This window comes from Pan troglodytes, chromosome 2, assembly GCF_028858775.2.
Source record: "Pan troglodytes isolate AG18354 chromosome 2, NHGRI_mPanTro3-v2.0_pri, whole genome shotgun sequence".
Taxonomy (NCBI): Eukaryota; Metazoa; Chordata; class Mammalia; order Primates; family Hominidae; genus Pan; species Pan troglodytes.
This window is the reverse complement of record NC_086015.1, coordinates 192,403,756-192,421,543: the sequence shown is the minus strand read 5'-3', so window position 1 is coordinate 192,421,543 and position 17,788 is coordinate 192,403,756. Positions and strand designations below refer to the sequence as shown.

Here is a 17,788-nt window from a genome sequence, read left to right as displayed (position 1 = left end):
AGAGTAGAAATAGTAAAAGAAGACATTCACTGAACACAATGTAATAAAACTATAAATTAATAACAAAATTTAAAAGCATAAAAATTCAACTTTAAATAAAGTTACTTCAATCTATTCTCAGGTCAAAGAGGAAATGAACAAACAATAATATTAGGATATATGAAATATAATAATAAAATCTATTATGTATCTGAAAAAGCCACACTGAAGAAAATTTAAGAGTCAGAAAGCTTATATATCTAACAAAAATAACCATAAATGAATTAAAATTTCAAGTGAAGTTATAAAATGCAAGATATATATACACAAATATAGAATTAATACATAATACAGATAAATGTAGAAAATAATGAATGAGAAAAAAAAGAATTCTATTGTGAACAAGTAAACCCAAAAGAAGTGGTACTTTAAAATCTATCAACCAATCATTAGCTAACAGAATCCTCACACAAGGAAGAAAGTAATTATCTGCAAAATAAACTTTTATTATTACTTTAATTACCTCTTTTAGGCTTTCTCAAATGAGTGAATATTTACAAACCTGAACAAAACTAAGTGATCTTCTAATAAGACATAAATGACTGAAACTTATCATAAAAGAAAGAAAAAAAATTTAAACATGCCAGTGCTACAGAGAAAATTGAGAAAGTTGTAGTGTTTATCTTCCTTTAAAAGCACCAGGTTCAGGCATTTTCATGGTGAAACACACCAAACTTCTAAGTAACAAATAAAGCCATATGTTTATCTAATAAAGTCAATAGAGAATAAAGAGAAAGCAGTTTTTAAGAAAATTATCTAACATTGAAACTAAACTTACAAGGATAGCCCAATTAAAAAAAAATCTATATGTCAATTAAACATGAATATTAATGCAAAAACCTATTAATACTTGCAATTAATATTCAATAGCATATTAATATTCAATAGTATATTAATAAGTATATACTAATTCCAGGTAGTATTCATACCTTGAACCTGCCAAAATGTTTCAATAATAAGAAATGTGTGACCATTTTTAATTAAACCTAAGGAGAAAAGTAAATATATGATCATCTTCAAAGACGCAGCAAAAACGTTTGATAAAATTCAGTAACTAGGCATAGATTCCCAGCAGACTGCTTTTCCTGAAAATAATAACTTGAAATTCCACAGACACAATTGATAAGTGAATAAAACCCATTCTTCCACTCCCCACTTTGCCAAAAAAACAAACAACCAAAAAAACTACCTGAAGACTTTGGAGAGTAAGTAGTCTCCACAATTTCAAGGAGGAATAAATCCCATAGTATTTTACATACCAAAAAAACAAGAAAATATGAACCACTCTCAAGAAAAGGGACAGTCAACAGAAGCAATCCGGAGATGAACAAGAGGTTGAAATTATCAGAAAGAACTTTAAAGCAATTATTGTAATTATGCTAACTTAGGTAAAAAAAAAAAAAGAAACTATGCTTATAAACAATAAAAATATAAAATTTCTTAAGAAAATAAAACCTATACTAAAGAACTACATGGATATTTTAAAAGAAAAAGGTATAATATTTGAAATGAAAAATACTGGATAGATTTAATAGCAGAATTAAATGACAAAGAAAAATTTCAGTGAACATAAAGATAGATAAACGAAAATTATCCAATTTGAAGATAAGTCACAGAAAAGAATGGTAAAAAATAGAGCTTCAGAGACTTGTGGGACAGTATCAGAAAGTCTAACATACATGTAATTTAAGTACCAGGAAAACAAATAGGAAGAAAAAATGAAATAAAAAGTAATAGCCCCCAACCTCCGAAACTTGTTGAAAGATAAATTTACAGATGTGAGAAGCTTAGATAATCTCAAACAAGGTAAATACAAAAAGAAGCACATGTAGCACATCAAAGTCAAATTTCTAAAAACTAAAGATAAAGATAAAATGTGAAGCAGCCAGAGAATATAAAGAGGAATAGCAGTTCAAATCATTGTGGACCTCTCATCAGAGATGGAAGCCAAGCAATGGTGGAACAACATCTTGAAAGTGCTGAAAGAAGAAAGAAGTAACAATCTCAAGCCAAATTCTATAACTAGAGAAAATATTCCTCAAGAATTAAGACTAAATAAAAGTATTTTCAGAAAGAAAAACTAGGAGAATGTATCACCACTAGATTATACTACAAGAAATGCTAAAATGTAATTTTTCATGTATAGGAAAAATGACATTAAAGGGAAATGAATCTTATGGAAGAAATGAAGAATATCATGCATGTTAATATCTAAGTAAATATAAAAGACTATTTTATCTAAATTTCTTTGAAATACTTATGATTTATTAAAGCACAAGTTATAACATTATCTTGCAGGTCATGGATTAAAAGCATGAGCCAACTGTGTGATTTCTACAACAAACACACTTTAAATACAAAGACATAAATAAGTAGAAAGTAAATGGATAAAAAAATATGCTATGTGTATTACTCCCTTTTTATACTGCTATGAAGAAATACCCAAGACTAGGTAATTTGTAAAGAAAAAAGTTTAATGGACTCACGGTTCTAAGTGGCTGGGGAGGCCTTATAATCATAGCGGAAGGTGAAGGACGAGCAAAGGGATGTCTTACATGGTGGCAAGCAAAAGAGCATGTGCAGAGGAACTGCCCTTTATAAAACCATCAGATATATTGAGATTTATTCACTATCAAGAGAAAAACATGGGAAAAATCTACCCCCATGATTCTATTACCTCCCATCAGGTCCCTCCCACGACACATGGGGATTATGAGAGCTACAATTCAAGATGAGATTTGGGTGAGGACATGGCCAAATCATATCACTATACAAACGGTAAGTATAAAGATGACACAGTAGTTATAATAATGTCAGATTTTAAAATAAACTTTATAACATAGAATTTTGCCAGAAATAAAGAAGAATACTTCATAATGAAAAAAGGCTCAATTCACCAGAAAGACACCAATCATAAATGTGCATGCACCTAATAATAGACTCAAAATATGTGAGGCAAAAGTTAACAAAATTAAAAAGAAAACTAGAAAATTCCACAGTGATAGATTTTTGCACTCCACTCAGTAACTATTAAAAAACTACACAAAAAATCAATAAAAATATATATAATCTAAATAGCATTATCAAACACAATATCCCAATTGATATTTGTAAAAAACTACAAATAAAATTCAAGTGTACATGACAAATTCACAAAGATATATCATAATGAGCTTCATAAAACAAATCTGAAAGTATCAGTAAGGAATGAAATTAAAGACAGTATGCTCTCTAAATTAGAATTAAGTATAATTAAGATATCTATAAAAACCTGAAGTATTTGGAAATTAGCCAATACAACTTACAATGTATCCACGGGTCAAGAGGAAAATCACAAGAAAAATTTAAAAATATCTCTAAATGATAATAGACGTACAACATATCAAAATCTCTGGGATGCAGCAAAAGTAGTACTTAAAAGGAAATTTATAACTGTAGATGTTCATATTAGGAAAGTTTAAAATCAATAACCTTGGGCTGCACTTTAAGCTGTTAAAAAAAGAAAAAGTAAACCCAAAGTAGAAGAAAGGAAATAATAAAGAAAAGAGTAGAAATGGACCGGGCGCAGTGGCTCACACCTGTAATCCCAGCACTTTGAGAGGCCAAGGCAGGCGGATCACCTGAGGTCGAGAGTTCAAGACCAGCCTGACCAACATGGAGAAACCCTGTCTCTACTAAAAATACAAAAAATTAGCTGGACATAGTGGCACCTGCCTGTAATCTCAGCTACTTGGGAGGCTGAGGCAGGAGAATCACTTGAACTCCGGAGGTGGAGGTTGACGTGAGCCAAGATCATACCACTGCACTCCAGCTTGGGCAACAAGAGTGAAACTGCCTCAAAAAAAAAAAAAAAAAAAAAGAGAGAGCAGAGATAGAGATCAACTAATTAGTAATTAGCAAAACAATAGTAAAAATTAACCAAGTGAAAAGCATGATCTTGTTAAAAACCAACAGAATTGGTATGATCATCAACAGAAAAGAAAAAAGAGGGAAGATACAGATCGCTGATATGGTTTGGATCTGTGTCCCCACCAATTCTCATCTTGAATTGTAATCCCCAGTGTTGGAGGTGGGGCCTAATGGGAGACGATTGGATCATGGGGGCCTATTTCTCAGGAATGGTTTAATGCCATCCTCTTGGTACTCTCCTCATGATAGTGAGTGAGTTCTTGTAAGATCTGGTCATTTAAAAGTGTGTAGCATCTCCCCACTTTCTCTCTTGCTCCTGCTCCTACCATGTGAGATGCCTTGTTCCCTTTTTCCTTCTGCCATGATTGGAAACTTCCTGAGGCCTCTCTAGAAACAGAAGTTTCTGTATAGTCTGCAGAACTCTGAACCAATTAAGCCTCTTTTTTTTCTTCTTCTTTTTTTGAGATGGAGTCTCATCTCTGTCACCCAGGCTGGAGTGCAGTGGCTCGACCTTGGCTCACTGAAATCTCCACCTCCCAGGTTCAAGCAATTCTCCTGTCTCAGCCTGGGATGACAGGCATGCACCACCATGCCTGGCTAATTTTTGTATTTTTAGTAGAAACGGGGTTTCACCATGTTTGCTAGGCTGGTCTCGAACTCCTGACCTCAAGTGATCCATCCACCTTGGCCTCCCAAAGTGCTGGGATTACAGGCGTGAGCCATTGCACACGGCAAACCTCTTTTTTTTTTAATAAATTACCCAGTCGCAGATATTTCTTTATAGCAATGAGAGAACAGAATAATACAGAAAATTGGTACCAGGAATAGGGCATTACTATAAAGATACCTAAAAATATGGAAGCAACTTTGAAATTGGGTAACAGGCAGAGGCTGAACGAGTTTAGAGGGTTCAGAAGAACAGGAGGATGAGGAAAAGTTTGGAACTTTCTAGAGACTGGCTGAAAGGTTATCACCAAAATGCTGATAGTGATATGGACAGTGAAAGCCAGGCTAATTAAGTCTCAAATGTAAATGAGAAACTTATTTGGAACTGGAGCAAAGGTCACTTTTGTTATGCCTTAGCAAGGAACTTGGCTGCACTGTGCCTCTGCCCTAGGTATCTGTGGAAGTTTCAACTTGAGAGTGATGATTTAGGATTATCCAGTGGGAGAAATTTCTAAGCATCAACACATTCAAGATGTGACCTGGCTGCTTCTAAGAACCTATACTCATACATATGAGCAAAGAAATGACTCATGTTTAAAGAAGAAACAGCCTAAAAGTTGGAAAATTTGAAGACTGGCCATATGGTAGGAAAAAAAAAGCCAATTTTCAGGGGAAGAATTCAGGTAGGCTTCAGAAGTTTGCATAAATAAAAAGGAGCAAGTGCTCATAGCCAGGACAATAGGGAAAACAACTCACAGGCATTTTAGAGACCTCCTTGGGGGGTCCTCCCATCACAGGTCCTGAGGCCTAGGAGGACTAAACCCCCAGTGTTAGAAATGGGGCCTAATGGGAGATGATTGGATTATGAGGGCAGATTTAGCAGGAATGGCTACCATCCTCTTTGTGTTGTCCTCACAATAGTGAGATCTGGTCACTTAGAAGTATGTAGCACCTACCCCTCTCTCTCTTGCTCCTGCTCCCGCTATGCAAGATGCCTCACTCCCCCTTTGTTTTCTGCCATGTTTAGAAATTTCCTAAGGCCTCCACAGAAGTGGAAGCCATTATGCTTCCTGTATAACCTGCAGAACTATAAGCCAATTAAACTTATTTTCTTTATAAATCACCTGGTCTTAAATATTTCTTTGTAGCAATGAGAGAATAAATAAAATCACCAATATGAGGAAAGAAAGAAGATATCACTAAATATCTTATGGACATTAAAGGGATTATAAGGAAATATTATTAACAACTTTATGCCTTCAGCTGCAACAACTTAAATAAACAACAAATTCCTTTAAAAATATAATTTATCAAAATTAATATGAAATAAAAAAATTAGTCCTCTTAGGCCTCAGGACCTGTGATGGGAGGGCCTCCCGAGGAGAAAAAATTATGATAAACACAATATTTATAAAAGAAATTAACTTTATTATGAGAATTTCCCACCAAGAAATGATCAGGTCAAGATTTCCCTTATTAACACTATCAAACAGTCAATGAAAAGATAACTCCACTCATATAAAAAATCTTTTAAAAAATAAAAGAGGAGGGAACATTTTCCAACTTGTTTTATGATGGCAGCATAGCCAAAATATGAAAACCTAGCAAAAACATTTTAAAAAATGAAAATAACAGACTAATACCCCTCATGAACACAGGCACAAAAATTATCCATAAAATATTAGCAAACTAAATCCAGTAATGCATAAAAAGAATAATATGTCACAACTAAACATGTTTACCTTAGGAATGAAAAACTGACTTAATATTTCAAAATCTTAATAAAAATAAGACTTTCAAAAATTAGGCAAGCTGATTAAAAAATAAATATGCATAAATAAATATGCAAATTATAAAAAACAAGATTAATAAATGGGGAGTAACTCAACCAGATATTGATACATAATATAAGGTTATAATAATTAAAACCATTTTGAGCTTTAAGAAACACAAATGGAATGGAATAGAAAATCCAGGTACAGAAACACACAGAGAAAAGTACTACATTATAAAATAATAAATATAAAATATCAAATATATGATATCGAGAAATCTAGCCTGCCATCTGGATAAAAATTCAAGTTGATTGCATACCTTCTTCTTTACTCAAGGCAAATTTTAGATGAAATATAAGTTTGTTGTTAACAGTAAAATAAAATTACTAGACAAAAACTTGGAAATTTACTTTGTAATTATAGTATGGAGAAAGCTTTTCTCAAAAAGACATAAATTTAGAAGCCTTGAAAGAATGAGAAATTTGATACCTGTATTAGTTTGTTTCACACTGCTGATAAAGACATACCCCAAACAGGGAACAAAAAGAGGTTTAATTGGACTTACAGTTTCACATGGATGGGGAGGCCTCAGAATCATGGCAGGAAGCAAAAGGCACTTCTTACATGGTGGCAGCAAGAGAAAATGAGCAAGAAGCAAAAGCAGAACCCCGTAATAAACTCATCAAATCTCATGAGACTTATTCATTATCACAAGAATAGCACTGGAAAGACCAGCCCCCATGATTCAATTACCTCCCCGTGGGTCCCTCCCACAACATGTGGAAATTCTGGGAGATAGAGTTCAAGTTGATATTTTGGTGGGGACACAACCAAACCATATCAATACCCCAAAACTAAAGGTCATGAAAAATAGCATAATAATGTTAAAAGAGATATGACAAACTGGGAAAAATTTATTTGCAACATATAGGACAGAAAAGGAATTCAGTTCTCTAATACACAAATAGCTCTTACAAATCAATAAGAAAAAAATTAAACATCCCAATAGGAAAAAAAAATGGGCTATAGTCATAAATAGGCAGTTCACAGAAAAATAAATAAAATGGCTTTCTAACCCAAGGATAAAAACACATATCGTTCTTCAAATTCTAGTGATGCAATTCGAACCCCAAATAAAAGACTTTTCTTTACTATCTCACTGGCAATGTAAAAAGGTTTTGTAATACTTGAAATTGGTGTGGGTGTGTGGAAAAGATTACCCTCATACTTTGTGAAAGTATTAATTGGTAGCACCTGTTTGGAAGGCAATTTGACAATACTCATCAGTTAAAATTTACATGACTTTGACCTAAAAATTCCACTTCTAGAAATCCATTAATACATTAAAGGAACAATTACATGTTTGTGCAAAGTCTTGTAAGCAAGGATATTTGTAGCAGCACTTTGTAGTAGCAACGGTAAAAATAGATATACATCAATGAGGGACTGGCTAAATAGATTAAGCTTAAGAGGTAATATTCTGCACTATTAAAAAACACTGAGATTGATCTATAGATGATTATATAAACCTCCAAGTTATATCACTGGTAGATATTATAGCATGAGGCAGGACAGTTTATGACATGTGCTTTCATTAGGTAAAATAATATGTAATAAATATGTGTGTAGATATATACTTTTAAACGTGTATAAGCATATATACACAGAGAGACCTTGATATGGTTTGACTATGTCCCCAACCAAATCTCATCTTGAATTGTAACTCCCACAATTCCCATGTGTCGTGCGAGGAACGCAGTGGGAGGTGATTGAATTATGGGAGCAAGTCTTTCCTGTGCTGTTCTCGTGATAGTGAATGAGTCTCATTAGGTCTGACGGTTTTAAAAACAGGAGTTTCCCTGGACAAGTTCTTCTCTTGTTGCCACCGTGTGAGACGTGTCTTTCACCTTCTGCCATGATTGTGAGGCCTTCCCAGCCACGTGGAACTGTAAGTCCAATAAATCTTTTTCTTTTGTAAATTGCCCAATCTCAGGTATATCTTTATCAGCAACGTGAAAATGGACTAATACAGAACTTTTTATTCTTTTATATTTATGGACTATTTATTTAAAAATACACAAGAAACTGTTGACTATCACCCATGGAGAGAAGGCTGAAGAACCGAGGGTCTGGTGTAGAAGAGAGAGTTCCTAAAAATGAACATTTTTGTAATATTTAAATATATATTTTACAATGTGTAATATTATTATTGAAAAAAATCAACAGTTTTAAAAGCTAATGAACTTAATAAATTAATCACTTTTTGCATCCATGAAAAGAGTAAGCAAAAATAAGTTTTTTATGTAGTATGCATAGTGTAAGGAAAGCAAGTCACTTGATGAACTTGTGCTTTTTTCTGTATATTGAAAAGATTTCAGACCCTACTATGTGCTAGTCCTAATGCCAGGTGCTTAAAGGACAACAAAATCAACATTTGCCCTCAAGGAATTCACAGTTCAATGGGAAGACCTCACATTCAGTCTTAGAGAAACACTGTTGTTTCTCTTGCTTAGATCTAAAATGTTTAGTAAAGGCAGATGCCTCGAAGACTATGACAGGAACTTACCTAATTCAGCATTCTCCTCTGTAGACCTCACCAAGTCTCTTGGTAATTGTCAACATCTGTGAAACAGTTGACACACCTCACCACCCCCATGTCACTGAACTTCCAGGAATGATCCCAAGAGACATTTTATAAGAAGAGCTACTACCCATTTTGGTTCTATCCACTGAGCTTTACAGAATAATTTCAATTCCCGGAGGCATTACACTTTTTAGCTACCGCTTTGGAATGTTCTTCCCCTTTGGTTCTCCTTCTTTGGCTAACTCCTGCCCAATATTAAATATTGGCTCAAGTGTTTCTTCTGAAAGTTTTCTCTGATTACGTGACACACAAATTAGGTTGAGTGCATTTTCCCCATATTCCCACAGCTCTTTCTTCCTTACATTAGCTATTTATTTGTCACGTCCTCATACTAAAATACAAATTTACTGACATGGTTTGGCTGTGTCCCCACCAAAATATCAACTTGAATTGTATCTCCCAGAATTCACATGTGTTGTGGGAGGGAACCAGGGGGAGGTAATTGAACCATGGGGTCCAGTCTTGCCTATGCCAGTCTCTTGATAGTGAAAAAGTCTCACGAGACTTGATGAGTTTAACAGGGGTTTCCACTTTTCCTTCTTCCTCATTTTCTCTTGCTGCGGCCATATAAGAAGAGCCTTTCCCCTCCCACCATAATTCTGAGGCCTCCCCAGCCATATGGAACTGTCAGTTCAATAAACCTTTTTGTATTCCCAGTTTGGGGTATGTCTTTATCAGCAGCGTGAAAACGAACTAATATATTTACTTAAAGTTGTATCCCTGGAGGCTGACATAGAGTAGGAACTCTAGTTTAATGATTTCAACTTTCATGATTTCACTATCCTCCCTTGGGTTCTCCCAGCTTACAGGGCCAAACTGAATTTTCAGCTTGTTTTCCCTGCATGTCCATCCCTGCTGCACCACTTCTTCAAGTATAAGATATATACTCACTTGTCCAGGGACATCCCAGGGAAGGTGAACTTGCCCAGGCAGATGCGATAGACAGCGCTCAGAGGAATCCGCTGCAGCTGCACACAACTCAGCATGATGAAGTCGTATTTGCAGATCAAGAGAGTCTTGTCTGTGACCAGCAGAATTCTCTCCTTCTCATTGTTCCAGTGGTCTATCCTATAGGAATCATCATAGCAAATAAAAATTGATGACACAGCCTAAGTTAAAAGCAATGACCTTCACATCTCTCCTAGCACAGAAAACAGTGAAGTTTGATCAACTCAGAAGAGAGAAGGGCTGAGAAATACCTAATACCACACCACTACCCCACTCAGTCTGGTCCCATGACTAAAGAAGGAGGAAAGGTGGAAGATGATGGAGAAATATTTTATCATCCCAGAGCTCAAAGATGGTTGATTACCCACGATGGAATCCATTAGGGGAATACCCAGTGTGTGTTGTGTTAGCAGTCAACTGACTCATACTTCCCAACATTTTCCCAGTTCTCTAGAAAACTTCATAGGGGACATCTTCCTTCATGGACACCAAAAATATCTCTTTGTTCTAGCTGAATCCGTACCACAAATGTACTCACTACGAACTAGCCTACACTAATTTCCGAAGGTTGCACTGTTGACTGGAAGTAAGTCGGAGACTGGAACACAGGTCCGCTGTCTTCCAAGTTACCTCATTCCTATTTGCAGCTCATCCTACCATATCCTTGTGGTAGAAAGGTAGTGAAACAAGTGAAGTGAGATTTTTATGAACCAGAGTAAAGTAGATAAGTAGATAAACTAGATAAGTGTTTACTGAATTAATTGGCCTCAGATGTGAGAGCCTTCCAGGACACACATGTAACATTCTGACTGAGAATTCAGAATTTCTCCAACAGAGAGAACAGAAATAAAAAACAATAGCTTCTTGTTAAAAGACAGTGAACATGGTTCATAATTCCCCAGACTGACAGCACTTTTGCTATCTGCCTACTGTAGCCTTTAGGATACAGCACTTCGAGACTTATACTAGAATTGTTTTGGTACATGTTTTGTTTTTCCCTAAAAAACTGAAAATGTTGATTGATGACCAATTCATGTCTAAATCCTCACCACACAGAATCAATCTAATGTGTAAATGGCATGGACACCCCATTCTCACCATTCTCCACACAGTAACCACAGTGCAATTCTTAACATACAAACTGAATGATGTCACTCCTTGTTCGCTTTATTAAATAGCATCCCCTTGATTTTAGGTTCATAACATGGACTACACACCTGTATAATCCGGCCCCTACTCAGGGTCATCTCAGAGTACGCTGAAACCACTCATTGTTCAAGTCATGGTTCAAATGCCTCATTCAAAGAGGATTTCCTAAACTCCTGTATAAACTTGGCCTCATTGTATTTTCTCAAAGCAGACATATTTTCCTCTTTGCAGCATTTATCACAGTTTGTAAGAAGAAATGAAGTATAAAATGCTTAGCAATGGGTACCATGTGGGCACTGACCAATCAGAATATACACCACAATACTGAAGGTAGGGAAATGCTAATAAGTACAAGCTGAGTAGGCTGAGCATCAACCCTGTGTGTGTGAGTGCGTGTGTGTGTATGTGTGTGTTCCATGAAGGCAGAGACTGTGTCTCTTGGGCTATTCACTCCATCCCCTTCAGTCAAATAGCCTGCAGTAAATACATATCTATTGAGTGGATAAATAAGTTCCAGTTATCACCATTTTGGAAGACTTTTGGTGGTGTGAGGCTGGAAGTGGAAATCTGCAGCTTTATCACTTACTAACTCTGTAATATTGGAATTTTAACCTTTCTATGGCCCAGGTTCCACGTCTGTGAAATGAAGACAATACTAGTACTCACATCATCCATGTGGGGAGAAGATTAAAAGAAATGATTCTCTGTTAAGGCTTTATAAGTTAGCTGGTACTATTGCTGGAAGGGACCTGTGTCACTAAGTGACTTGGGTAACCCAATTATGTACCACTTCACAGTGCAGTCTAAAGACAGATAGGCAAGATGCAGTTAGGAGTTGAATCTACAGGAGGACACAGAGGAGAAGATACAAAGGACAGAAAAAGGGAGACAGAAGTGAAAGAAAGAAGGAGAAGCAGAAAAAGGAAGAAAAGAAGAATGAGGTCATTAATTGAGGTCCTAGTATATGCCTGCCATTATATATTCATAAGTATTAGTTCTATATCTTACCACAACCCTTTGAAGAAGGTTATGGCCAAAATCACTCAGCTAGAATACCATAGTACAGTTAGTGGTATTGTGAAAGGAAATGGCATAAAGTTTAAGTCTTGGTTCAACAGTTTCCATCCAGTGGATACTCACCTCCATACAGTGATAGTCACCTCCTCCTCTTCCACTTTGAGAGAAAGAGGAAATTCTTGAGAGTCTGCTTGACATTCTCAGTCTTAGTCAGAAAGAGATGAAGACTAAAATTTCTTATCAGATATCTACATAAACTTCCCTAAATAGATTGCATCTACTTAGCAGTAAGTTATAAGCTGCTGCCTAATAAACCAGACTTGTTTTAGTCTAAAAAAACTGCAGCTTTTGGTTGAATGGTTTTACTGAAAATGTCAGCACTCCATAATGAGATGTATTTTAAAAGGTAAAGGATTCAGAAAAAAAGGAGGATTCTTTTTAGGAATACAGAGTGCTCTGCTCTGACACAAACTCTGCATAATTTACATGTCAGGAATATCTAAATTCAAGTAAACATACAGGCTTATAAATAGTTTGGGGGCCACCATCTCAAGTTCCTGGGTTGTGTATTGATTTATTTAGACATCATTCACACTTTTTCCCCTAAGAACTCATGGAGAAACATTAAATTGCATATTCCAAATATTAATAGCATTGAGCTTTAAGTGGCAATAACAACAAATATAGGAATAAAGATATATTGTGTTCGTACAGCTCAGAAAGGTTTACAAGGTCCTTGAATATCAACATTGTCCTTTAATCTTCACAAGAACCCTTTGGTCTAAATGTTATTACCCTCATTTTGAAGACAAACTAAGGTCTACAGACCCTTAAAATGACTTGTTCAATGCTTTGCACCCAACAAACAGTGGTGCAGGGACTTGACACAGGTACTGAGACACCATATCCAGGCATAGTGTTTGCTTTCTCCTCAGTACTATCAACCTTTCAAAAGTGGACCCTTCAGTGTGGTTTGTAAACATGGTAAAACCAACCTCTGCAAGAAGCTGATGTGATGAGACACACCATTCCTAGAATTTTTCCTTCTAGCAAACTTCTTCAAAACAACAATCAAGACTGTCTTTTTCCACCCTTGTCCCCTTTCAGTGTTCTCTAGCTTGGGGAAGAACCCTCCCTCCATCCAGTTATTCAAGCTAGAGACCTGGGAGTCATTCGGACTCACCGTATTTCCTCACATTCCATGCCTAGTCCTACAAATTTTACTCCTAAGATAAAGATGTCAACACCACCCACCTCTCTCCATCTTCCCTTTCACTATTCTAATTCAGTCTTTCATCATCTGCTGCCTAGATGATTGCAATCACTCTCGCTCTACGCTTGGGTTACTAGTCACCCAAAACTGATTTACTTACATATACTCTTGCTGCCTTCCAATCCCTTCACCCTACTGCAGTGAGGGGATTCTTTGGAAAAAAAAAAAAAAAAAGCAAACCTCATCTTTACCGCCCTACCCTGGTTCAAAACACTTCAACAGTTCTTGCTTTTCTGAGAAATTACAAAAACCTTACCCTGGTCTAAAAGTTTCTGCAGGGTCAAGCTCTACCTACTTCTTCAATCCCCTCTCAGGCCAAGTCCCTCCACTCCATTTCCTTTATCTTCTTTCAGATCCTTGTATTCACCATGCCCCCTCCAACTTAAAGGCCTTCGTACATGCTGTTCCATCTGCTGGCAATGTTGTTCATGAATCTCCACCTAGTTAACTCTGACAGAGCTGAGCTCCATTACCCTTTACTCCAGCAAGCCTTCTCAAACCTCTGTGGCTACTTCTCTTCTTTCTGATATACACTTTCAGACCACACATATTTCCCACTTATGGTACTTACCTTGGATGCTATTGTATAGTTATTTCTATGATTACATAATTAATGTCTGTCTCCCCTCCTATACTGTAAACTCTGAAAATACAAAGTCAGTTCTTAGCCCTGTGTCTCCAAGGTTGTAGTATCCAAAACATACTTCTGAAAGGAATTACTAAAAACACAAGCTATCCTGGCACTGCACAACCTATATGCCTTGGCTCATGCTGTTTGGGGAACCTGACTTTCAGGTTTATATATTGAAATAGTACCCCACAAAATAACGTATTTTCTGTCAATAAACAATCAGTAACATTGCGGAAATGTTCATGCCAAAATAGTGAGAAAGAGCAGGATACAGAATGTTACCTGCAGTATCCTTCCGATTTTGTATCAACAACAAAATAATCCACATATCAAAATGTTAACAGTGATTATTTGTAAGTGGTGGAATTTCAGGTGACTTTTATTACTTTTTATGCTTTTATTTGCCAGAGTTTACTTTTTCTGACCATAAACACATTAAACTTTTTGATATCAGAGGCATTTTTTAAATAAATTACCCATCCATAGGTTTTCAGCTTAAATGCTGTCTATTCCATGGAAACTTACCCTCACCTCCCCTACCCACAAGTGGCTAATATCTTTCCTCCCTTTAAATATGCACAAGGCCAGGCGTGGTGGCTCAGGCCTGTAATCTCAACACTTTGAGAGGTCGAGGTGGGAGGCTCACTTGAGCCCAGGAGTTTGAGACCAGCCTGGGCAACACAGGGGAGACCTTGTCTCTACTAAAAATAAAAAAATAAGAAAGTTAGCTGGGTGTGTTGGTCCGCGGCTGTAGTCCCAGCTACCTGAGAGGCCAAGGTGAGAGGGTCACTTCAGTCCGGGAGTTCGAGGTTGCAGTGAGCTATTGTAGCACCACTGCACTCCAGCCTGGGGTACAAAATGAGACCCTGTCTCCTTCAATCAATCAATCAATCAATGTGCACATGCCTCTATCAGTGCTTCAGTTGTGGCCCTAATCACAGTTTTCTCTATGTTACAGTGCTTTCTATCCTACCCATTCCTCCCTCCACGCATATTAAATGGATGCCTCTCTAGTGTAGAATCAGTGCTTTATTTTTATCTGTGTCTCCTCCCTGTGCTCAGCAAAGAGTCAAAGAGAGAGCAAGGGCTCAACAAATGAGCAGGTCACAGAATGAAAAATATAGAACCATGAGATCCATTCCCTCTGTTGTGAGAGCCCGTCTTCCCTGGCGAAGGAGTCTGTGCATCTCTTCCAGTTGCCACTTTTCCTCAGCACCATTATCACTTCCCCAATTGAGGAGATGGAGCCTAGGTTCTCCCCCAGATAAAAAGGCACCTGAGAACTCGTGAGTCTTCAGTTTCCTGGGATGACAACAGTTTCACCAGCAGAGGGCAACAGCCAACTAGGAATCACAGGCTGGATCCATCCTGAGAGCTTCCAGTGCCCACACCCAGTTACTCAAATCATCACAGATGCCCTCCCAGTGGCCCCAGTCCCACGCCCAGCAATACTTTCAGTTGCTCTTTTAAAGCTGTGTCAAATTATTTTGTGGTTTGGAAATAATTTCCTTCCAAGAAAGATTTTCTTTTAATATTATTCTCTGTCTCCCTCTCTTGCACACACACACACACACACACACACACACACTCAGTAGAGGTATCTTCCTTTATATTAAATAGTTACTATTCCTAAGTTACAAATCAACCTTCATGCACCCTTCAAACCTCTTAGCCCAGCCCTTGAAAAAATAGTGTCTTGGCTAACAAGGAATCAGCAACCCAGGAGGAAAAAACTGAATCATTCATTCCACACGTATTCCCTGATCACCCACTGGGTTTCAGGCCCTGAAGATGATCCAATTTTGTTTTGCTCTTCAAACACAAACAGATGAAAAATGCATGGCACTAAAGGAAAGCAATTTCTCTCCCTCTGAGTTAAGTGGAGTCGTGGAAGACCTTTAGCTAACTAATCCACAGATTCACATATTTTTCTTTCAGTCATTTGGTTCCTCTTCCCCTGGGTCTTTCCAATTTGCTTAAAATAGAGGACTCTCAAAGTAAACACAGGATATTAATAGAAACCCAATGGTCACCAACCTTCCCTGTTCCCAGGTTTCCTGACTTGACTCCCTGGAGTTCACTTTTCCCCCCACTATCCCATGCAGACAGTCACATACCAGGCTCTGTACTAATTACCAGGAACAGAGAGAATATTATACCACTATTAAGGAATATACAATCCTCTGAGATGTGAGGGGGAATATGTAAGGAAGAGTAGTGTGGTGTAATGAGGCTTGACAATGGTAACTCAAGCCCACAGAAGCTGAACTCAGGTCCCCAGATTCCCAGCCTCTTGCCCATAGGGCTTGCTACTCCATGTATCTATTTGATGCCCTTGAAAAAGGTTATCTTATCAACCCTTCATTTCCTGCTGTTTGGTAAAAATCTCAAGGTTGGAAAAGCACAAGTTGCAAAGTATGAATGATTCTTTGAAATGTTCACAAGGAAAGGACTCAGGAGTATTTATTCAGGAGTATTTATTCATTTTGTTAACACTTCTTTAAGGTGCACTTAGTATAAGACAGATAGAGTATCCCCATAAAAGACAGGTAGGAAAAACCTGGAAACACCCGTTTATGTATCCCCTAAAAGCTACTTTTTTTCTTTAGTAAGGAAAGTCCTACCATGAGTTCCATCATATTGTTCCAGTTGATTACAGAAAAAAAAAGTGGCCATTTTTTTCTTTATAAAACAAAGGGCTTTGTAAGTTCTAAAAATACAATAAAAATCACAAACATTAAGTTTTAGTTGAAAGAGATAGATATACACAAACACACACACACACACACACATACACACACACACACAAACCAGGTTTGAAGCTTCTGAAATTTACATGTACTGAGGAATAATTCTGCCATGAATTTTTCTTAGATTATAACAACAGAAGCCTCCATATATTGAGGGTCTTCTATGGATCAGGTATTGTGCTAGTAGCTATGCACATATCATCTCTTTTAATCTTCACCAACAATCCTGATAAATACAGATGAGCACAAGATTCCTGAGCAGTGACGGGCTTTCTATCACACAGGTCTGGGGTTGGAAATGCAGCTCTGCCACCTACTAGCTGTATAATCTTGTAAAAGTTACTTATCCATTCTAAGATTTGGTTTTCACGTCTCCAACATGAAGATAATAGTAGTGTATTCCTCATAGGACTGCTGTTAGGATGAAAGAGATACGACATACGGAGAATTTAATGCAATACCAAGCACACAAAAATGTTCAAATATTGTTGGTTATTAATATGATGGTGATGATGATGAAGATTCTTCTAAATCCCTTAAACACTTTGTATATTCATTGAATAACAAATGAGTTAATGAGGGGGTGAGTGAAGTAAATCTACTTAAAGAGAAGTCCTCAAGCCTATAATAGTTTTCGGATATACAAAATATTTTCATTTTAATTTCCTAAAATAATTAAAAGAGAAGTCATTAATTCCATATGTATGTGTGTGTGCATATATATATATATATATGTTTTATAGGTGTTTGTATGAGAGAGAGAAGAAAAGAGAAAAAGGTTTCTGTCAGTTTTTCTGGCATAACTAGTTGTATTTTTATTATACTGCAAGTTACTGGAAGTTATACTTAAGTTACTCTGACTTAAAATACAGACCATGCATTATATGTAAAGTTCCCTTTGCAGGTGGCTGCTGTGGAACACCTTATAAGTAAGAACCTGGAAAAGTTGGAAAAAAGATCCAAATGGAAACTCATGAGAGTATCAGT

General features: G+C 36.7%; 1 protein-coding gene across 3 annotated transcripts in view; it reads right to left on the bottom strand.

Annotated features, from left to right (window-relative positions):
* The window catches only part of TPRG1 (tumor protein p63 regulated 1), a 117,926-nt gene that overhangs the window by 76,352 nt on the left and 23,786 nt on the right, over positions 1–17,788 (bottom strand). For all 3 annotated transcript variants that reach the window (XM_054681328.2, XM_054681329.2, XM_001159958.6), the window contains exon 3: positions 9,925–10,101. In XM_054681328.2, the coding sequence (XP_054537303.1) occupies positions 9,925–10,101 (177 nt within the window). The remainder of the gene's footprint in view (positions 1–9,924; positions 10,102–17,788) is intronic.